The sequence below is a fragment of the Taudactylus pleione genome, unplaced genomic scaffold, assembly GCF_031769625.1.
Source record: "Taudactylus pleione unplaced genomic scaffold, aTauple2 ptg000201l, whole genome shotgun sequence".
NCBI lineage: Eukaryota > Metazoa > Chordata > Amphibia > Anura > Myobatrachidae > Taudactylus > Taudactylus pleione.
This window is the reverse complement of record NW_028284603.1, coordinates 19,714,397-19,738,380: the sequence shown is the minus strand read 5'-3', so window position 1 is coordinate 19,738,380 and position 23,984 is coordinate 19,714,397. Positions and strand designations below refer to the sequence as shown.

At 43.9% G+C, this 23,984-nt stretch overlaps 1 protein-coding gene across 1 annotated transcript in view; it reads right to left on the bottom strand.

Annotated features, from left to right (window-relative positions):
* Positions 1–23,984, bottom strand: part of THADA (THADA armadillo repeat containing) — a 732,316-nt gene that overhangs the window by 169,282 nt on the left and 539,050 nt on the right. Inside the window, 2 exon segments of the mRNA XM_088477279.1 lie at positions 6,105–6,187; positions 20,869–20,987. Of these exon segments, the coding sequence (XP_088333405.1) occupies positions 6,105–6,187; positions 20,869–20,987 (202 nt within the window).

Sequence of the window (23,984 nt, the reverse complement as noted above, 5' to 3'; positions counted from 1 at the left end):
ATAGTGGGGGAAAGAATGGGAGTTCAATACAGCCAGATAATTATCTATAAGGTTTGATTTGTTGGCCTATAGTCCTGCCCATTTTAAAAATGGTGAAATGTGCCCTGCCCTTATGCAGTCTCCTCACTGATCACAGCCTGATGCCGATGAGCCTGCGGCACCCTGCATCACACTGTGCCGCTGCATCTCTCACTGTCCTCGCTACCCCCTTGGGCCACAGTCTGCACAGGGTGAATAGATGCGTACGCATGCGCACAGCATCTATTCACAGGGCCTAATTCAGATTTGGCAATAGAGTAAGAAAGAACTGTGCATCTTTGTAAAACCATGCTGCACTGCAGGGGAGCAGATTTAACATGTGAGGAGAGATGTAGATTTGGGAGGTGCACGTCCAAACTGAAATCTAAATTGCAGTGTAAAAATAAAGCTGTCCAGCATTTGTGAGCTACATGCAAAAGCAGCCTTTATGGAAAAATAAAGTATGTATTTGTACCACTTGCATTGCAACATGGTTTGTCCAGATACACAGTTACTTGATCTATCTTACTCTATTCCGAATTTTGAATCGGGCCCACACTGTTTGGGGGGCAGCACAGCATCTCCGTGAGTCCTGGGCATGCCCCCTAAAAAGTTGGAAAGGGAAGCTTGTCACGAGGCCACGTCCCTCCCTGAGAGGCCAAGCTCCCTTTTCGGGCGTGCGCAGATGTGCCCTCTATCTTGATTAGTGCCCTGTCCGATCAACCTCTAGAATGAACACCAGATGAGTGGGGCTCGTTCTTAGTACTGTTACTGTGTATCTGGAAGATTAGTCCAACATATCCTTAGCACGGGGATGGGGGGGGGGGGGGGGACAAGAGAAAGAGCTATCTTCCTCTATACCGTATCAAATTTGTCCTCTGATAAAAACCCAATAACTTTAGGGGGATAAATCACCTTGGGGGCTTATCTGTTAGATGTATAACCAAAGGCAATTGTTCCATATAATGTGGATGGAAACAGCTGTTCGATACACTCTCTTGGACTATATCTTATAAAGAAAAGTTGGCAACTGTTTTTTTTCGATGACGGGACAGATTCAATTACATTTGTATCTCGCCTTGCGCACTTATCAGCCAGTTACAGTAGGCTGCTTCTGTCATTCAACAGGAAACACATTGAGAATATAGGACAGATACCGAAATATAAATACACATTAAGGGCTCAACGGAGAAGACAAAAAGAGATGTAGGCAAAAGTAGGCAGGGAGTCTTAGGGCTGGGTCTCGGCCAAGATCAATCCCCAACACACACTGTATGTACACTAAAGTGCCAAAAGTGATAGATGGATAGATGACCAGTATCTTTTAGGACACCCTCTAGCCCAAAGACGTGCATTAACTTGACGTGGCATTGATACCACAAAAGGACGGAAGACCTCTGGAGAGATGTTGACCCATGCCATCTGGATAGCTTCCCACAGCTTCCTGATATTTGTAGGTGCAGGATCTTGGGTGTCTTGGGTGTGAATGAACCTCCTTACCACATCCCATAAATGCTTGATTGGGTTCATGTCAGGTGAACGTGGTGGCCACACCATTCGTCCAGAATGTTCCTCGAACCAATTCGGGACAACTTGGGACCGATGACACGGTGCATTATCCTGCTAGAATATTCCATCGTTATCGGGGTACATGAAGACCATGAAGGGCTGGAAATGGTCATCAAGCAATTCAACGTAGTGGTTACCGGTCAATGACCAGTTACCGGATAGATGACCAGTATCTTTTAGGACACCCTCTAGCCCAAAGACGTGCATTAACTTGACGTGGCATTGATACCACAAAAGGACGGAAGACCTCTGGAGAGATGTTGACCCATGCCATCTGGATAGCTTCCCACAGCTTCCTGATATTTGTAGGTGCAGGATCTTGGGTGTCTTGGGTGTGAATGAACCTCCTTACCACATCCCATAAATGCTTGATTGGGTTCATGTCAGGTGAACGTGGTGGCCACACCATTCGTCCAGAATGTTCCTCGAACCAATTCGGGACAACTTGGGACCGATGACACGGTGCATTATCCTGCTAGAATATTCCATCGTTATCGGGGTACATGAAGACCATGAAGGGCTGGAAATGGTCATCAAGCAATTCAACGTAGTGGTTACCGGTCAATGACGTGTTCATGGAATCAGTTGACCCAACCCATGCCAAGTGAACACACTTGACACCATTATGGAACCACTACCATCCTGCACAGTGCTTTGTTGACAACTGGGGTCCATGGCTCATAGGGTCTCCGCCACACCCGAACCCTACCATCAGCCTGAAATAACTGGAACCTTGACTCGTCGGCCCATGCTACGTGTTGCCAGTCCTCTAGGGTCCAATTATCAATGTGACAAGCCCAGATGAGGCGTCATGTTCGGTGTCGTAGGGTTAACAGGGGCACTCTGGTGGGTCTTCTGTTCCCATATCCCATGAAAGCTAAAGAATGCTGCATTAACCTACTGGATAAGCATCTGGTACCTCTTGCATTGAATGTGGATATGAATGAGCCAGTGTCACTTGTCAGTTACCATAGACAATTCTGGCCAGATACCGCTGGTCACAATCATTAAGTACCCGTGGTTGGCCACTGCGCTGTCCACTGTGGGTGTTAATGCTTTCCATGAGGTATTCCTGGTATAATATGATAAATTGAGGAACGTTGACTGTCCGCACAACTTCGGGAATGGAATGTCCAATTTGTCGAGCACCCACTATCATGCCCCATTTGAACGCCGATAATTCACATCACCTTGCCATGAGCAGCCTAACCGGTTTTCAAACTAACTCACGAGATGTCAGATTACAACTGATGCAAATCTGGGCATTTCTAAGACATCAACTACCATTACCTTTACATACTGTATGTTAGGTTCTGAATTTGTTGTGGACCCGGGGTGGTGACAGAAGCAGATACAGGAGCAGACTTAAATGAAAAAGTGGGGTTTTTAATAAGGGACTGAGAAGACATGGGAGTGGCAAACAAAAGTCCAGGTATAGCACTAAAGTGCACTTGATAACTGTTGTGAGGGTTAATGAACAAATGTCCAGGTAGTGACAGGCAGAACAGTCCAGTATAGGTATGGTAAGCTAAAACAGAATGCAGGCTTGATGAGCTGTAAGTGAATGCAGGTTTGGTGAGCTGTAGCTGATGCAGACAGAGGTAGTGAAGTCCAGCTGGGAATGAAATGAAGCAAGTTGCAGGGAAACAGCAGGATCAGGTACTCAGGCAGGTAGAAAGGTATATGGAGGAGGTAGGGGAATCCAGCAGGGTTTGGAGCAGATTAGGAAAAGCAGGCTTAGGCAATGAATCCAATAGACAAGTTTAAGCACAGGAACACTCTCTCTCAGCTCTCGCAGAGAAACACGTTGCACTGGCAATGCAAGGGAGCTCTGAACTCCCTTAAATCCCCAGTGCTCAGCCGTGAATGGTCAGAGAGGAGCATGTGACACAACAAGATAGGGCAACTAGATCACCTGACCGGAGACAAGATGGCGGCGCCCATGCCGGATGGAACGGAAGCACCCCCAGGCCTAACCAGACCAGAGTGACAGTATGCCCCCACAGAACCACTCACCGCCAATGCTCTTCGCCAGGCACCACCGCCACCGCCAGACGCCCCTCGCCATAGCATCCTCACAGGTATTAACCGTCGACTACCATGCCGAGAGACCCTGGTCGTGACACTGTACTTCTATCCCATGACTTTTGGTACTACATTGTACATAAACATTTACATACTTGTCTACATACTAAGAATTGACATGTCCATCTGATTCCATAAATTGCACATATGAATTAATAACAAATGTACATAAAATTTATACTCTTAATTTGTAAATAACAATAACCATTTCTACACAGAGCAAATTGAATTAGTTGCATATTATAGACACATTTCATGACTTCAGGAACTCTTCACATCTCCATCTTTTTAAAACAAAACATTGTCGATATCACCTAGCACTTCAATGTGCGCAGTATGTAGTATTACCATAACCACACTCAGGTGCAGGACGTCCCAGGCTGCTCTAGTATAGCAGCCACACCCGTCATTTCCTGTGCTAATATGTCATTGTGTTTTGCAAATAATATCTCAATGTCTACATGAACCCTTATAAACAGATATGATAACTAACTCAAAAACATATCATATTCTATAAACTGCTTCTATTAATAAAACAAAAGTGCATGTCTAGGTCAAATAAGCAATGGATACCGCAGTATAGCACAGGCTTACTTGCCACAATTATTGAATGTAGCGGAAAGCAGCAGGGCAATGTATTACTGGTAACAAGCTTGTACAGAGATTACACCATGCTTAGTAAAAAAAAAAATACCTGTTTGATGAACAGAGAGATAAAAGTAGACAATGTGGTATAGTTATGAGATAAATTGGCTCGTGAGGTGCTGACTGCATATGTCTACAGAACAGCTTCTAGTTTTAAAATGTGTTTCAATAAACAGCTAGCAGATCTGCCAAATTCAAACCCCCCCAACACTGAACCTGGTTCAAGTTGTCACACCACCATTAAGCGGCATCAGAAATGTAAAAGGGGGCATGATCACACCTCGTGGAGAGGTTTCACTTTCACAGGAAGCGTGTCTAGTGCTTCTGAAGTACTGGGTCACTCTTAACATCCTCCCCTAAATATGCTGCTACATTGCTTTGTGCACCAGTAGTAACAGTACACAGCACCCGCTCACTACAATGAGCAGGGATATAGCTCCCATCTTCCTGTCAGTCTGAACAGTGGTACAGTTCCTTCAAATAGGGACTGCATATTTGGTGCAAAACCTATTGTCCAGGCCAACATATGGTGCCAAGACTAATGTATAGAGCCATGTCAGGTGCCAAGACGAATGTGCAAAGTCATGTTCGGCAGCACCACTAATGTGCAGAGCCATGCTTGGCACCAAGACTAATGTGCAGGTTCATGTTTGGTAAAGAGACTAATATCATTTGTGTTGGCAGGGTTGGACTGGCCCACAGGGGTACAGGCGAAATCTCCGGTGTGCCCCACTACCTGTGGGCCCACCCCTTTCTTCTAGATGTCAGGTTCCAGAACTCAAATTATAGATTGATACTCTATTAACGGTCAGTTAGTTTATGTTGCGGGACCACTGACCAACATGGGGGTTTGGTTCCCTTCTATAGAAACTACATCAAAATTTGCTTAATGGTTAGCCAAGTGTCTGTGGTGGCTGGCCACATCACCTCTGGTGGATGACCACTCTCCTTAAGCACAGGCCCTTACCACTACATTCACCCAGTGGGTCCTTCATGCCCCAGTCTGACACTGTGTGGTGGACAGTGTTATGGAATGTCTCTCTGCCACCTAATCACCTCAAAAATCTGAGTTAATAATACTCCCATTAGTCAACTGAAGCCGCCTACCCTGTGCCATAGCTCTGCAGCACCCCACCCTCAGCATGCGACATCATGACATCACGGAAAATGGAGCCGGGATTAGGAATCTGAGTGCATGGCCGCTCTCCAGGCACCCTGCAAGCCTAATACAGTTGCCACTGACTGTGCACCCTGGGCTGTTGCACCAATTAGTTACGGCCCTGTGCCTACCAGATGCCTCTATATCTGTGGGCAACATGAAAATAACCCCCAACCCTAAAGCTCACTGCCTAAGTATTATCCTGGACTCTGAATCATTGAAATATCTCACACAAAATACTGCAACAACTAATACATGCCACATAATCACCCACTTTGACGATTGCAATCTTTTCCTTACTGGTCATCCACTAACCAGCCTTAGGTGCTGAGCTGAGTCTTTGACTCAGCTGACAAAAAAAATGGATACGCGCATCTTCAATATTTTCTTAGATGGCCTGCTCCATTGCTACCTCTATACGGTGACTGAAAACTCATTATTTCAGAAAAGCCAACCATTGCTACTTCTCCGCTAGCTTTACCACAGTTTCAACCTACTTGTCCGCAACCACCAATCCTATGCCACTAGCTAAGTCTACCCGACAGCTGTCCTAAACATGGACCTCAGTGCACCATCCAAGACCAAAATGATTTCACAGATTGTTCAAATGACCCCCTACTTTACATACCATGATCTCTATCCTTAAGGTGATTTGTGACTGCAATCTGGATATCAATAAAAGCTGCCCTTGTTACCAAGCATGGATTTTGCCTAAAAAAATAAACAAATAAAATAGTTACATACAGAATACCATTTATTTAAACACGCACACACAGTATGGTTTACATAACGATGACAGAAATTGTGTTTTTATATAACAATGACAGAACATAATGTGAAACTGAATTGGTTTCCCTTCCCCTGTGGCCATGAGATAAATATACAGGGATATACAGTGATTGGTTCTCTGCTTTTAGTGACCAAACATATTATTTCAATGTAATTTAATCTAGGCCCAGTGCATATGATTTTGATCAGCTGCAAAACTAAACCAGCAATGGAAAATCACATTACACTGATAATTAGGAGCGTTTAGAACTGTCACGTTGTCGTTTTTAAAAAGATAACAAAACACACCAAGCTATATACTTTAAATTAGGGCACATTTTATTGATTTTTCTTGAATGTCCTTAAATACAAAAAGGCATAAACTGTATATTAGCAGACCATGAAGAGCCTACAGAAACTTAATAAGACAGCTCACATCTAAATTCACATAAAAATGCTGTAACCCAGAGTAACTAACTAGTTTATTGCAGTCATTTCTCTAGCACAGTTTAGAAGATGAATGGAATCATCAATCTGGTTGCACAACATGCTATAGCATTATTAAGCAGCTTCCATATATAGTACTCACAGACACATATATTATATTCCATAGAAAAAAAAACTTACAGTTTCACATGTCCCAATGAGGCTTCTTAGACATGATCTGAAATTTCCCAAAACCTATTGCCACTCAAACTTAAAAAAAGCAATGAAATTCCGATCATTAAGGCTGACGCCTTAATGGACATGTTCCTTGCGCAATACAGATATGGTATGCCATCACACCCTGTGGTTAACTGCATATTCAGCACTCTCAGAGTGAGATTGGTGTCACTGACAAAATGGTGGAGCTGCTAATTCACAGAATTGAGTGCTCATTGGAATACACACATGCAGTCTATGGCAAATGAGGTCTGAGCAGAAGATACAGCTACGCAGATGGGATAAGAGTGATGTGGATGGGGGGAGGAGACAGAGCAGTGTGGATGGGTGAGACAGAAAGGCATGTAGAGGGGGAAAGATTAAGCATGTGTGTATGCATGTATGTTTTAATAAAATTTTACTTTCAATGGTGTGTCTGTCTTGTGTTTATTTTAATAATTTAATATTTATTTTGCTGTGGAACTACAGGTACCAGCAGGCACATAATGCTCCGCATGCTGGTACTTGTGGTTCTCCAGTTACCAGCATGGCAAACGGGGGAGGCTTGCTGGGTCCTCCAGTTCCGCAGCAAAAAACAATACTTTTACTATCAACAAATGCACCACACTATTCACAATCAACCCAGCACCCACCAGCTAGGGGTGCCGGGGATAGCCCCGGACTATCAGCCTGGGGTACCCTGGAGAGGGTGACCCCTTTATTGGGGAGGTCCCGAGCTCCCCAGGGATCCAAGGCTGGGGCTGACTAGTGGTCAGGGTTGATGCTTCGGCTGGGGGACCTGGCTGTGGCATTAGTCCCCCACTAGAAAAAGTCCGGTGCTGGTTCTGGATAATACTGGGGGACCCAACGCATTTTTTTCCCCTGTATTACCAGGACCAGCTCAGAGCCCAGTGCTGGTTGCGCTGAATACGGGGGACCCCTACGTCATGTGTCCCCTGTATTTTGGCAACCAGGACTTGCTCTGAATAGCCCAGTGCTGGTTGTGCTTAATACGGTGGACCCCTACGTCATTTGTCCCCTGTATTTAGCACCACCAGGACTGGGTCTGCAAATACCGGTGCCGGCAGTCTTGGTGCACCTAAGTGAAGCCACAGTGATTACACCCACTGAAGGCACCTACTGAGGCTGCGCAACAAGTTGAAGCTTCCTATCTCTATAATGGCGCAATTGTGAGGTAGTAATTTAAAATCTAACTTTCTCATACCTGAACCCCAAAAGGCCCTACCCTGGAACAAGAACTACCTAATAAAACAAACTCCAAGTCTAAATTCACCCCTTGCCCTGAGTTACAGTATGCCATCCCAGAAAAGTGGTCCTAACTGAAAGTGTCAGAAAAAACTGACAGTTGGAACTTTAGATTATACCCAAATCCTAATTTCTATTTATTTTTTGACCTGAAATTTGGCAAGCAGCAACCCATCCATGTCAAATTTCAGCTTGGTACCTCCAATAGCTTTATCAGCTCGGTAATGCCAATAGCTTTTGAGGTGTAGCCCCTTGAACAACATGTCCCCCCCCCCCCCCTCTGGAATTCTCTATGGAGAATTCCGGGATTTTTTTCGATTCAGCCATAATATAAGGGCACGACTGGGCCCTTCCTTATAATACACAACAGCTCATTAATTTCAATACATCCCCAGATTTGTCGATTTCTCTGTAAAAGATGAGCTTGATTCGTGTGTTTTGCACAGAAATGAAGCTACCTGCTGTGACCAGTGGGTGTGGCATTTTCTGTGAAGCCATGCCCCTAACCATGAAACCACACACACTAACTGCAAGGCCATACCCAACAATTTCAGCTGTGCCGAACGCAAAGATCCCTCTTTCTGAGGTAAAAAAGTTGAGAGATATGCTTGAAGCGATGTGTTGCAGTGCGAAAACCATTGCTTAGGCCCATAAATAAAAACCAGCGGCTATTCTGGGCAAAAAAGCACAGGAGCTGGGCCACTAGTCAGTGGAAGGTGGTTCTATTCACAGATAGTGGAGAGGTATTTGGGTCCAAAGGTGCAAATTCTTATGTTGGGCAACAGGTGAGTGCATGCTTGTTGCTTGCATTTAGCCCACAGTAAAGCATGGAGGAGGTTCCATTATGGTCTGGGGATGTTTCAGAGGTGGTGCAGTTGTTGACAACTTAAAAATCAAAGGAATTATGGACTCCAAACGCTGCACCAACATCCTGGTGCGTAATGCAATCCCTTCCGGCACCTGCCTTATTGGTCGTGGTTTCACACTACAACAAGATAATGGGGTCTAGTTACTAAGCAGTGTTAGGAGACAGAGTGAAAAGTGATAAGGTGCCAGCCAATCAGCTCCCACCTGCCATCTCACAGGCTGTGGTTCAAAAATGACAGTTGGGAGCTCATTGGCTGGCACCTTATCACTTCCTTATCACTTTTCACTCTGTCTCCTAACACTGCTTAGTAAATAGACCCCATTGACCCAAAACATAACTCCAGTCTACGCAACAAGTATGTTCAGTCAAAACAACGACAACAGGTGCTAAAGAACATGGTTTGGCCACTCCAGAGTCCTGATTGCAATCCAATTAAACTCCTTTGGGATCATCAGGATAGGTGTGTACGAGATGTGCAGGTAACGAGCCAACATCACCTTTGGGAGTTGCCACAAGACCAGTGGGCTACAATCAGATTTGAAACTTAAAGGTGCCTATCCACTAGAAGACAAGCAAAAGAATGCATGATTACGACATTGTAATCCTGCAGTCGTTTGTCAGTCTGTGATGTGCCTACACTGAACAAGCAGTCATTCAGTATAGGCACAATGCATTCGGTATGAAAGATCAGCTGACGCATGGCCGGCAGTTCGGTTCCCGGCAGCGGCAGCCCGACAGATGCAGAGATCCCTGCAGCGGCAGCCCGACAGCGCTGGAAATCCTGATCGTCCATAGGTAAGTACAAACTAACCTAACCCCCCTAACTCTAACCCTCCTTATGGGTGCCTAACCCTAACCTCCCCCCCAAGTGCCTAACCCTAGTCCCCCCCCTAAGTGCCTAAACCTAAGCCCCCCCATCCCCGCTGCCTAAACCAAAGTCCCCCGGGGGGGTGCCTAACCCTAACCCTCCCCTCCCCCTAGCCTAACCCTAAGTCCCCCCCGAGTGTCCTAAACCTAACCCTCCCCCCTCGCGGCTGTCCACTTGCGCCACCCGGCATCCCATCAATCAGGATGCCAGGCGCCGGTCTCCCAGCGTCGGAAAAATGACAGGCGTCTAGATTTAGACGCCTGTCATTTAACCCTCGCCGAGATAAAGAAAAATTCAGACTTTGGTTTTCACTAGGGAAAACCCATTACCATTCACGGCCCGCTTACCCTCAACAGGAGCGCCCGGTTTCACCAATACACCACAAAATCTCAATACATATAAAACTGTATATAGAAGACAGAAAATAGTGTGAAAAGAGAAAAAGTAACAGCGCTGTGGAACAAATAACCTCTTAAGAACTTTAGTATAATAAATAATTATATATATATATATATATATATATATATATATATATATATATAAGAAAACAAGGAGCCAGCACTCCTTTGCTAATAAGGGCCCTCATTCAGAGCCACTCGCTAGCGGCAGTACGCTCGTTCCGAGCGATGTTCGCACATCTGCGCATGCGTACGGATCGTTATACGCATGCGCGAACCAGTCAGTGCGGCCGAAATTCATGTGCTCGCAATATAGCGAATGCCTGCTATTTTGAGTGACAGAATGAGGCGTATGTGGGTGGTAACAGGGGAAGGTGCTTGAAAATGGGGAGTGGAGATCCGAACGGAGGCGTGCTTAAAGGTCAAAACGGGCGTTTTATGGGTGTGCATAATTAATACAGCAGCGTCATTGACCACGTCACTGGGTTATTTTATAGCCAGAACTGCTCGCAAGATTGTGGTAGCAAAAACCAACCACAAGAATAGCGAGCAGTTCATACGCTGGTCGATGTACTCGATTAATCTAATAAATAGCGGACATGACGTATGGTGCGTGCGGCCAGGGGGCGTTTTTAACAAATAAACGAGTGTATGTTTTGCTCGCTCATTCAGACTTAGAGGTGTGAACAGACTGCAATTTGCGAACTGATCATTTGAATAGCCACCCCTTGTTTTTGAACGAACGACCGCAAATAGCGAACGGCTCTGAATCAGGCCCAAGGTCACATCAGCTTTCGGTGCCCTCCTAGATGAGCCCCTGCAGCAGGGGAACAGCTAAATAAACAATTGCAGAGGTGGCACTCAAAACGACTTGCAAAAAAGACAATGACTGCTCGTAATTTCAGTAATCATTACTGAAATTACCAGCGGTCATAGGGCCTGATTCAGAGCCGGACGCAATTAGCGCTCGCTCGTCCAGAAAATAGGGGTGGCTATTCAAATGAACCGTTCGCTGTTTGCGGTCTGTTCACGCCTCTAGGTCTGAACGAGCGTACAAAACTTGCGGTCGTTTTTTGGGAAACTATGCCCCCTGGCCGCTCGCATCCTACGTCATGTCCGCTATTTATTAGATTAATCGAGTACATCGAACAGGGTATGAGCTGCTCGCTATTCTTGTGGTTGGTTTTTGCTACCACAATTTTGCGGGCAGTTCTGGCTATAAAATAACCCAGTGACGTGGTCAATGACGCTGCTGTTTTAAATATGCACACCCATAAAACGCCCGTTTTGACCTTTAAGCACGCCTGCGATCGGATCTCCACTCCCCGTTTTCAAGCACCTTCCCCTGTTACCACCCACATACGCCTCTTTCTGTCACTCAAATTAGCAGGCATTCGCTATTTTGCGAGCACATGAATTTCGGCCGCACTGACTGGTTCGCGCATGCGTATAACGATCCGTACGCATGCGCAGTTGGGCAAACATCGCTCAGAGCGAACGAGCTGCCGCTTACGAGTGGCTCTGAATCAGGCCCATTGTCTTTTTTGCAAGTCGTTTTGAGTGCCACCTCTGCAATTGTTTATATATATATATATATATATATATATATATATAATATATATATATGTAAACAACAACTTTGTTTCAGTGTTATATTTTTTGCTGCAAGATGATACAAACTTGCCATTTTTAAAGCGGTCTGATGATCTGCTGTGGTTTAAGATCATAGAAATCACATAGCAATATTATTTCAATTGTGTATGTATGTGTTTTACCATTGGTCTTTTGATATGGGAATTAATTCAATGTATGTATAAACAATTGGATTTTTTTAATGGCGCAACTGAACTTTTTTGTTTATATATATAATTATTTATTAAACTAAAGTCCTTAAGAGGTTATGTGTTCCACAGCACTGTTACTTTTTCTCTATTTGTATCTTTTTGGTTAGCAACTATTTTTAACAGCGGCGTGGGACATACTATTTCTAGAATTATATTGTCTATTGTTGAAAGTCCATTTTTTAGCGCCTGCGGCTATATTTTCTCTTTTCTTTTTTGCATGATAGAAAATAGTGTGAAACTGAATATAACAAAAGGAAAAAGCCAAGACTTTTAGACGATTGTGGTAATAATTACCATCGCTGCATTGGAACGGCTGATATATCTCTCCACTGGTGTAATTTAGAACAGTTAATTACAGATGTTGTTGTAATATGTATAAAGTTACTAATCAGGCCCTAGTCATATTTTGGAGTTAATGACGATAGGGCAGGGTGGTCTGTTCTGTCTATTCACTTTCTGTAGCATTCCTGGAGATTACAGATTTTCCATTTGGCATAGATTATAATGATTACTCTTTCAAGCTCAGTTAGCACTCCATCTAGCTGTCACAACCCGCGGCCGCGTCTTGTTGGACAATGGTGCTCCTGGCGATTTTCTTAGGCCTGTTGCTGGGAGATGGAGACACCACACTGTCAACTCATAAAGTCCTCCCATTCGGCTGTACGTCATCTCTGCCGGGACTGGATTGGTTCTACCTCTTTTTTCTTTCCTGCTGATGCGTTGCTCGGGTGCCGGTGAGAGTGTCTTACACGTGTTTGCGGTTCCATAGAGTAGGTATCTCCCATTGTGATTTTCAGCGTCTCCAGTCCTGAGTCTGTCATGTCTCCTGTAGTATAACATCTCAACGGCATTAACCACACTGCAGCGTGTAAGGTTCCAGTATAACATCGTGGCTATCCCCGCTGCAGAGTGCTTCCAGCCTTCCAAGTGCCGTGTCATATTACAGCGGTACCGTGCGCACTGCTGCGTCTGAGGGTCTCCAGCCTTACACCGCAACTACCTCTGCAGTGTGTGTACACCTCATCTCCCAACTGCCGCATCATCCCGGTGGCATTAACCGCAGTGCAGCATCTTCAGTCATCACAACTGCCGCACCATCCCGGCAGCATTAACTGCAGTGCAGCATCTTCAGTCATCACATTGTTGCACCATCCCGGCGGCATTAACCACAGTGCAGCGTCTGAGTGGACTATATTGTAAACCAAGGTTATCTCGGCTGCTCTGCCTCTCGGAATATCTCCAGCCCTCAAGGCTGCTCCATAACCATCAGGTCACCATCTTGCCAAGTATCTCCAAGCCCTCAAGGCTGTTCTGTGACCATCAGGTCACACTCTTGCCAAGCACCTCCAGTCCTCAAGGCTGCTCCGTGACCATTAGGTCACCATCTTGCCAAGTACCTCCAGCCCTCAAGGCTGCTCCGTTACTATAAGGTCACCATCTTGCCAAGCACCTCCAGCCCTTGAGTCTGCTCTGTGGCTATCAGGCTACCATCTTGCCAAGTATCTCCAAGCTCTCAAGGCTGTTCTGTGACCATCAGATCACCCTCTTGCCAAGCACCTCCAGCCCTCAAGGCTGCTATGTGACCGCCAGATCTCCACCTTTGTCTAGCGTCTACGGCCCTGGGTTACAATTGCACTATCCTTCTGAAGAGAATCTCCCTGGGATTCATTACAGGAGCACAGCCCAGACAGGACTACCATTGCCTCAGAAGCTTTACCTATACGCATCCAGGTTTGTATTAATCAATGTAGACCACTATATTATGCAGTACTTGAAAACAGAGCTTTTGCAAAAGGCAGACTACGAAGAAATGGGAACTTTCAATATGGCTGCAGTCTCGTTACTAATTAAAAAAATAAAAGATAAAGAAATCTAATAAGTGAGGTAGAAGAGGAAAGAGAAAATGAGAAAGGAGAAAAAAAATAAAGGATAAAATTGAGGGGCAAGAGGAGCTAACAAAATATCATGCACATTTGTCAGTCAACGAGGGCAAGGAGCAGATTGAAAGCATAGGGTGGCTGAGCCCTTGACATGCTCTATTAATCCGAAGGCACAGAATGCAGTCATGAAATAAACCAAATCGAAATAACGGAATGAGAAGAAAATCATAGGCCAGCCAGCTGAATCAGATAGATATGAAGTCCGCGTGTTTGTCCATAGATGTGAGTAGCATGTTATCCACAGACATGTAGAAATCCAACCTCTGGCACCATTTACTAATAGATGGGGGGAGGTGGGAATGATACTGAACAGGAAGAACCACTCTCGCCACCTTAAGCAGATACAGTAATTTTTTGGATGAGGACTCAGGGATATTAGAGTAGGAGAGGAACTAAAACCCAATCCCCGTTGGTACGGAAGGTCCCACTATTTTCTTGGCAAAACTATTAAACTTATTACATCTGCAGCAGAGAGGGGACAACCAGGCTTTATATTTATGCAGAGCCGTAACTAGATATTTTGGTTCCCCGTTTCTCACAGAAGACCTGGAATGGAAGTCCCCTTGTGTAGTGCCAGGTTGGAACAGAGGATTGTGGAGGAAGGGAAGAAGTAAAGAGAAGATATTAGAGGCAGCCTCCTTAAGACTAAGGGCCTGATTCAGCAAGGAACGCAGTTGCGTATGTGCACACAATCGGTCGATTAATTCGCACTGCACATACGTATGCATCACAGTGCGCGTGAGCCAGGCGCTGCGGTCAGAACTGCGTTTGCAGAGGCTACGCAGACGAACAATAGAGTGATTGACAGGAAGTGCCGTTTGTGGGTGGTGACGGGAGGGGGGTGGGCGTGCGAACACAGGCATGCCTGTGCGTTTCAACGCCGCTGCATGTGTGTGCATAAGTTATCCATTGTGCTACCAGACGCCTCCAGAGTACTCATAGTGTGCGCAGAAGTTAGCAATTCCTGAGGAAGGTCTGGGCTTCCTTAACTCTGCACCTGGGTCCGGATGTTACAGATTGTTTCGCTATGTTGGGCAAATGTACGGATGTGAGTAAGGGGAAGTGGGCGTCCTTATGTCAGGCTGCATCCGCAATGCGAATGCAAACATTTAAATAGCACCGCTGATATTAGCAACGCAGTTGCATGCGTATAAGCAGAATAGCGATCCATGCTGAAACAGGCCCAAAGTCTTCTCCATATATCTTGTGTGGAACCTATGGTAGGATAAGTGACATTTGAAATATTTTGTCACAAGGGAAGGAATGTTAAATGTTAAAAGGAAGGACAGATTCTTAATTTTCACTCTCCTACCCTTGTCCAATCAATCTATATGTACTATAATACATACTCCTTCCTCCCTGCCTGCCCCATCTGTGTCACACCTGTTGGTCTGTCCCTCCCCTTTAGAATATAAGCTCTTATGAGCAGGGCCCTCTACCCTCTTGTGCTTCTCCTTACTCTACTTTCATCTACTTCTTAAAGTGCCCATCCACTAGCAGACCATGGAAACGACAGCACGATTACGACATTGTAAACGTGCAGTCGTTTCTATGTCTGTGATAAGCCTACACTGAACGAACAGTCGTTCAGTGCAGGCTCATCAATCATATGGCAACATGCTGAACCTGACGTTATCGTCAGGTTGACCAGCATGTTGGAAAGATGATAGATGTCTAAACGACCAGCGGGCACGCGCATCGCTGGTCGTTTTAGACATTTTTGCAAATGATTTGCAAACGTTTCAACGATCGTTATCGTTCAATTGCTCAACTTAATCGTCTAGTGGATGGGCAGTATTACTCTCTACTAGGGCACCTAACACTTGGTTGCTTTGCATTGTTGCTTATCTGGGTGTTATGGTCGCCAAAGTAGCAATGTATATTATCCATGTCCTGTATTGTATTATACTGTACTGTACTGTACTGTAAATCACTGTAATCTTAATCTATTTGTTTATGTACTTTGTAAGGCGCTGAGGAACACTTTTGGTGCCATATAAATAAATGATAATAATAATAATATAAGCAACTGCCTGGTGAAAGGTAAACATAATTGGGAGTTGTTTAACACCTTGGTGTTTGGGTCAAAATAACACGGTATGTTTATACCTAGGTTGTCTCGCTCCCCACATGGAATGATGGACAGCACGGTGCCAGAAAACCATGGAAAGATATTTCTCTCAATAATGTTCTTACCCAGCCAAGATTTTTTTTTTTGAGAGAACCAAACCTCCAGCTCCCTGTGGATCTTCATCAAGAATGGCAGGGAGAATAGCTAATCAGTAGTGTTCGACAACATAACCCCCAGATATTTAGAATGTGAGAGATGTCACGTAAAGGAAACAGAATGTTTCAAGGTGCCTACCATGACCATGGTTTTGGATATATTTAAAGTAGGGATGTGCAGGCTCGGTTCTACTCGGTTCCGTTCGGTTCTTTTTACCGGATCTTATTGGGTTTCAGCTGTCACGAGTTTTGGATAGCCAATAAGATTCGGTAAAAAGAACCGAACGGAACCGAGTAGAACCGAGCCTGCACATCCCTAATTTAAAGCTATAGATTTCTATAGATTGCTTGCTTGTGAGAAGGGCTTTCTTACCCCTTTGTCTGTTATTACCCAGTCTTGTTTTTTTACGGTTTTATTACAGTTGTATTCAGAATTGTAAAGCGCAAAGGAATATACTCGTTTACACTGAAGTGCCAAAAGTCATTTGATAGCAGTATGTAAAGGAAATGCCCAGACCTGCATCAGTTGTAATCTGACATCTGGTGAGTCAGTTTGAACACCGCCAGGCTGCTCATGGCAAGGCAGTGTAAATTATTAGAGTTCAAATGGGGCATGATAGTTGGTGCCAGACGAATGGAACATTCCATTTACGACATTTTGCAGACATACAACATTCCACAATCTATGGTGTCACATGTGTACCAGGAATACCTTATGGAAGGCATTACCACCCACCGTGGACAGCGCAGAGGCCGTTCAAGAGTGCTTAATGAATGTGATCAGCAGTGTCTGGCCAAGTGACACTGTCTTAAATCACATCCACATTCAATGCAGGATGTTACCAGACAAATATCCAGTAGGTCAGTGCAGCATTCTTAAGCTTTCATGGGATATGGGAGCAGAAGACCCACCAGAGTGCCCCTATTAACACTACAACACTGGACACAGGGCCTCACTTTGGCTTGTGATGTTGCCAATTAGACCCTGGAGGACTGGCAACATGTGGCGTGGTATAATGAGTCACGGTTGCAGTGATTTCGGGCTGATGGTAGGATTCGGGTGTGGTGCAGACCCTATGAAGCTATGGACCCCATTTGTCAACAAGACACCATGCAAGCCGGAGGTGGAGGTGGTTCCATAATGGCTTGGGGTGTGTTCACGTGGCATGGGTTGGGTCAGTACGAACACATCATTGACCAGTAACTACTAGGTTGCATTGCTTGATGACCATTTGCAGTCCTTCATGGACTTCATGTATCCCTATAACAATGGAATATTCTAGCAGGATAATGCACTGTGTCATTGGTCCCAAGCTGTCCAGAATTGGTTCGAGGAGCATTCTGGAAAGCTCCGGTGAATGGTGTGGCCACCAAGTTCACCTGACATATATGGGACATGGTGGAGATGTCCATTTGAACCCAAAATCCTGCAACTACAAATATCATGGAGCTGTGGGAAGCAATCTAGATGGCATGGGTCAACATCTCTCCAGAGGTCTTCTGTCCACTTGTGGAATCAATGCCTCGTCGAGTTGCTGCACTTCACCGGGCTAAAGGGGTCCTACATGAGACTAGGCATTAATCCCATGACCTTTGCCACTTTTTGCATAATTTATCTGAATTTGGAAAGGTGTCCAAACCTGCTGAATTCAGACACTAAGCATGGCAATGTCATTATTGTTGATAGGTCTTCTTGGTATATCACCTAGGAGGTTTAATAGACACCAGCGGAATTGTGAAATGGGGTTTAGGCCACACAGTGATCCTTAACCAGGCTTGCAAGTTTATTAGGTAAATACACCGCAGTGTAGGAGAAATACAGCGGTGTTGAGATTAGCGGTGTAGATGGTGGTACAGTGTACATTTATATAGTCTCACCTCTATGGCAGCACTTCCACACTCAACACATTAATAATACGGGGTCACGCATGCGAAACTAGTGTACCGGCGGCAATCCTGGTAAAGGTGCCCAGTTGGAGTCACTGTAGGGTGAAAGGAGACAGCACAGGAGTGCACTGCTCTCCAATAATTATTGGGTTGGTGACAATAGCCAACAAGTCTCCCACAAATAGTCCCAAATGGTAATCTGTGGAACCTAAGGTCACACCAGAAATATTCACCTTAAACCGAACAGCCCTCACTAAAGCTTCCATGCATAGCACAAAATGGTGAGAGGGGACAACCCTGACAAGAACTATTGAGAATTTGTATGTTATCTGAGACTACGGCATTCACCTTCATCTGGGCGGACGGTGCTGAATAAAGTGCCAAGTAAATAACTGTTTAAGATGACAGATAATGGATGGATATAAATCTCTGTCTCGCCTCGGTCTTTCACGCTTCATTACCTGACACATCGCTGTCGTTTCCTGGAGGCTCCTGCGGACTGCCAAAGACATCCCTGAGGCAATATCTAACATCAGCTGGGTGATTCTCTCACATCGGTGGTGCATGGGTGCCACTATCTTGTTTCCTATCAGCTAACTGATCACCAGATGTCGCTCTAAGATCAGCTGAGCCAAGGGACCTATCAGGGCATAGGGCGCTCTATTTAAGGCTGTTCCGATAAGCAGACCGTTGCCAGAACAACGTCGCTCCTGTAACGTGCTAATGGCTCCCGGTCGCTATTCCCTGGTGTGTTCCTGTTTCTAATTGTGTTCCTGCATTTCAGTCTGCAAGCACCAGCATCCATTCTACACAGTGCACGCAAGTAGCAGTATCGCGAGTGAGCCGCCAGGTCCCGTGCAACTCGTCTTGCACCGAGCATATTTTTTGCCTAAGAATGCATCTTAGTAGCAATCGAATGCAACAAACCGCTTCACGACACTGCACTGATTCATTTGATATGTGACATTTGTATATCTGTGTGCATCTGAGTCTGCATCTGAAGCACAATGAAACTTGAAGCAAAAGCTGCTGCATTGTGGCACTATGTATACAGATTCAGTCGCACACAGGTATACAAGTGTCACATATCAAATTTATCAGTGTAGTCTCATGAAGTGGTTTATTGCAACCGATTGCGAAGAAGATGCATCTTTGGGACGCAAGACACGCGCAGAGCACAGTCAACGGCTGCCGGCACGGCGAGAAGAGCTATTTGGCGCAACTGCAGCAATAGGGTATGAGGACACATTTTTACTCAATAATGAATGGGAAGCATTGGTGCATATTCCTACCACTTGAATTCAGACATGTATATAGAGATGGACCTCATAGAAGAAATATTTTCTACCATCTTACTGTGTAAACAAGTGTATGGAGCACTCAGTCATTCTACACACACTACTCTATAGTTCAGTAGATATTGGTGGAATAAATGATACAACTAGCACTGAGAAAAAGTCACTCATGTTTATGTTTATTTGTAATTATGTGTGAAAAGGCTAGAAAAGGGGATGGGAGAGGAGCCTGTATCTTATAAAAACTTTGGACAGTTAAAACACCATAAGGGTGGTCCAACAACAATAGTTCACCGTGCCAAGCAATACAATAAGAAACAAGACCTATTCCGTTGCCTGGGACATGACATATTTCTGACTCTAAGCTTAGCCTGCAAGGTCTTGAAAAACATGCTCCATTGTATCAGTACCAGCAGAGGCTCGAGCTGCTATCTCATATACAGATACCAGGAAATCTCACTAACCACAGTGTGTACATTAAGCACACAGAACATATTATTTTTCCTTTCTGACCTAGATGTGTATAGAAGGTAAACCTGAAGGACAAACTATTGCTTAGGGCTTGTCTACACAGATCTACAGTAACGTTTGCCCTGTTGAGTCAAAAAGGGACCTCACACAAAGCCAATAATACAGGAGAAATCTATGACTGTAGAGCTTTGTTCTTAATAATAATTTGAAATAATTGTAGGTTCTCTGCACAAGTATAATGCACCAGGACGTACAAGGGAACACTACAAAGGGCATGGCAGACATGGAAGAGGCTGAACAACTTTGGACAACCTCTTCTGACTTGCCCAGCAAAATCCAGAAAAGGGGTTCTGCCCGTTATCTACAGCCTGGAACATTACTGAGCTTCATAGGACAGGGCAGGAGGGCTCAATCTGTCCAGTCCTCCTCAATAGTGCTGAATAAATGCTATCTATTTAGGTCAAATGCTGTTACACTGCGCAGTAATGAGAGGGGCCCCAGGGATCAGAAAGAGTACAGTTGGCCAGCTGCCTATGAATACATATCTAGCACTTCTCTATTAAAGAACCTTATAGAGATCCATTCAGATTTTTGGATAAAGTAATTTTTTTTTCTTTTAAATAACAAATGGGTTTAATTTTCTTTTTCCCCAGAAACTTTTATTTTAAAACCAAAGTTCGTATCATTAATTTATAGAAAACATATATGTAATAATGACAAGATATGTTTACAATCTTTTCAAATATTAGCATAAGTAAACAATATTAGTAATAATTATTAATTATTTTAGATTTTTTTTTTCACAATTACATATGCTCAGCTAAGTACGACAACAAGCTTAGGAGCCTTATTTCAAAAATGACAAAAAAAAACAACGTTATTCGCTCAGAGACTTTCTATAACTTTTCACTCAACACACCTCTTGGCCAGCCACAGTTTGGCTTTCAAGCTGTCGGTGATGTCACGCATCTCCTGCTGAAGTCGCTCTGAATTAGCTGTGTGTTTCGCCTCAAACAAGGACTGGAGCATGTGAAAAACCTAAATGAAGCAGAAAGGAAAAAATACCATGAGAAAAATGCCTCTGCTGTGAGAACATGTTTCAATCCCCAGATCCTGCAAACTTCCCTCTCATCAAAATACATCCTTTGATGAGGGAACTGCCACCTGTAGCTGATGGTTGAAGGTAGCTGGAAAAACTGCTCCCATTGAAGAATGCCGTAAATGTACTAGGCCCAAATCCTTTCCTTGTTTATAAAGAGCAGCCTGTGAGCTTCTTTCACACAGCAAGAAAAAAAAAAAAGCCAAATGACCTAACCATGCAATCATCATTTCCTAATGAAATCACATCCTTGTCATTAAAAACAAGCGATGAGGCGCTAGCATGCCTAAAACCAACTTAAACACTACCCCACTCTCCTTGGCAGAAGAACACCATTTAGTATGTGGGACATTTTATTAGTACGTTATACAGAATTATAAAAGTGCATATTCCGGTATAAAGGACTGTAAAAACAACATCAGTGATAAAACATACAGTACATACAATAGGCTAAAGTGACCTAGATAATGAAATATGGCAGAACCTTTGTATGGATTTCTCTTGTACAACTTGAACATCTGAAAATGTAAAGTACTGCGTAATATGTGTGCGCTATATAAATATATATATACACCTAAATATATATACCTATATAGATATATATATATATATATATATATATATACCAGTAAATAAGAAATAAATAACATGTCTGGTGCCCAATGGGAGAGATGTTTGATATTTGCTACTTGTTTTCTATTCCAACCTCCAGCAGTTTGACTCAAATTACAATGATCAAATAAAAAAAAAAAAAAATATATATATATATATATATATATATATATATATGTATCTGACGTTATGCAGAGGTTGGAATTACTGTAGGTTTGCACTGGTTTAACCTGGTCAGACATGACAAGTGAAAGGAAGTAAGGAGATTAGGCCTGCAGCCTGCATTAGTAAAACCGCTGTGTTGTTACACGGAAACACAAGGACATAAAATTGCATATTATAATTAAAAGCAGTAACACTTAACATGTGCTTGTATAGTCAGAAATGACTGAGAATTAAAAAAAAAAATAAAAACCAAAAATGTCAAAAACCAAAACAAAATTTAAATTATTAGTTTACTGTACTGTAATGGTAATCACGCAGGGAGTGAACCAATTTTGAAACAACTGGATCTTGTACAATTAAGACACATCTGGCTTGGCAAATCGTTTGCAACCCGAAATTTAATAATAAGCGATAAGGATAAGAAGCAGGGTAGGGTAAAGCAATTTTTTTTAAAGTGCTCAAATCCATCCACACTGAAACACCGGAATGAAATTGGGAAAACTGCCGCCTTGTCACACAGGAGCAATTAAGCTATAAGGAAGACACTTTGTAGGGGTGAATGCTGCTCCTCCCCCCGGGAAGTAATATGTGACAGGTCAGAGGGGGTATAAATATAATTTTAAAAAAAAACACCAGTTAACACCTTGAAAAAGACTGTCGAAACGCATTGGTGGAGCGGAAGGTACTGTAAAGTTTCAAAAGTGGGACGATTCATTGAGACTGTTGGACAAAGAGATCCCCTGTATCCTGGAACTTTAATCGGTGCTGCTTTACGTTGCATAAAATCTTTAAATACCCTATTGTCTGGTTCATAGTTACTTTTACTTTTGGTGGATTTTACGTTTTATGAATTAATAAACTATAAGAATCATTTTAATTTTGCATTGAGGTTCATTGGATTTATCATCGGGAAGTGGAATTAGAAACTAGTGAAGGATATATACAGTATTACGGTTCATGACACGTTATGTAACAATAAATCAGTTAAGGTAATTATTTGGTTGATGCTTTGACCATATACACATGTGGATTTTCTTCTCTTTGAGGCATTATGAGGAATTAATTAGGAACCCATGACATACTCAAGGGCAGAAAGGGAGGAGGGTTAGGGAGGATTGGGAAACTAAAGGAGAGCATTGAAGGTGGCAAAGATGTGGCAAGGAATGGAGGCATGGGAGGAGATGAGAGACTTCAAGTAAGACTGGTTAGCATGCTTTAGGGAAGAGTTGTAGGAGAAGAGTAAGAATTTAAAATAGAATTCTAAGCTCACAGTACAAACATACTACAGTAGAGGGCATTACACACACACACCCTTTGTGCAATGCCCACCAGTATGTTTGCACTGTGAGCTTAGAATGCCAGGGTTGAGGAGGAGACTGGCAGGGCATAAAAGTGACAGCCAGGCAGCAGAGTCAAGGGCAGCGCTGTAGAGTAAGAAAGATTGATCATAGCAGGAGAGAGTGGGGAAAGGAGCCAGTCCAGTGTGAATATGTCAATACATTATTTTACAATAATACACTACAAGACACCTTCATTGTCATTGTCATTAACAAAACAACAATGAATTGCCAATGAAATATCAAACAAACTACCACCACAGTAAAACAAGCAATATACCTTCTCCCAGAAACTTAAATCAGGACATTTTCACAGTTTAACATACGTACAGCTGTTGGGAAAGACTGTTATATAACCGCTTTGTCTGTGTTTGCACAGTCCTAAGACGGCATCAAGGTTGTGCTCAGTAAGAGTAACCTTGGGAGGGGGGTATCTTATACATTAGCGTCTTATTGACAAGCCCATGAAGCTAATATTTAGAGGGAGCATTGGATTGGTTTAGAAAGTGTACCAATGAAGGCACTGCAGTCAATTGCAAATTGAGCACATGTAAAGCTGGGTACACACTAAACGAAGTGTGTACCCAGCGATGTTGCTGACAATCCCAGCACCGACGGGCTGACATATCTGGCGGTCCGTACATACAGGGCATTCTGGTGCCCGACATGCCCCCCCTTCCCCCCTGCATAGCGCTGCATGGGATCATCAGCCTCATGGCCTGATCTTACATGCTGCACATTAGAACAGATGATGAGGCTGATGACACCACGGGAGCGGCCACTACATGATGTGGTACATGCACACTACGTATTTATAAGAAT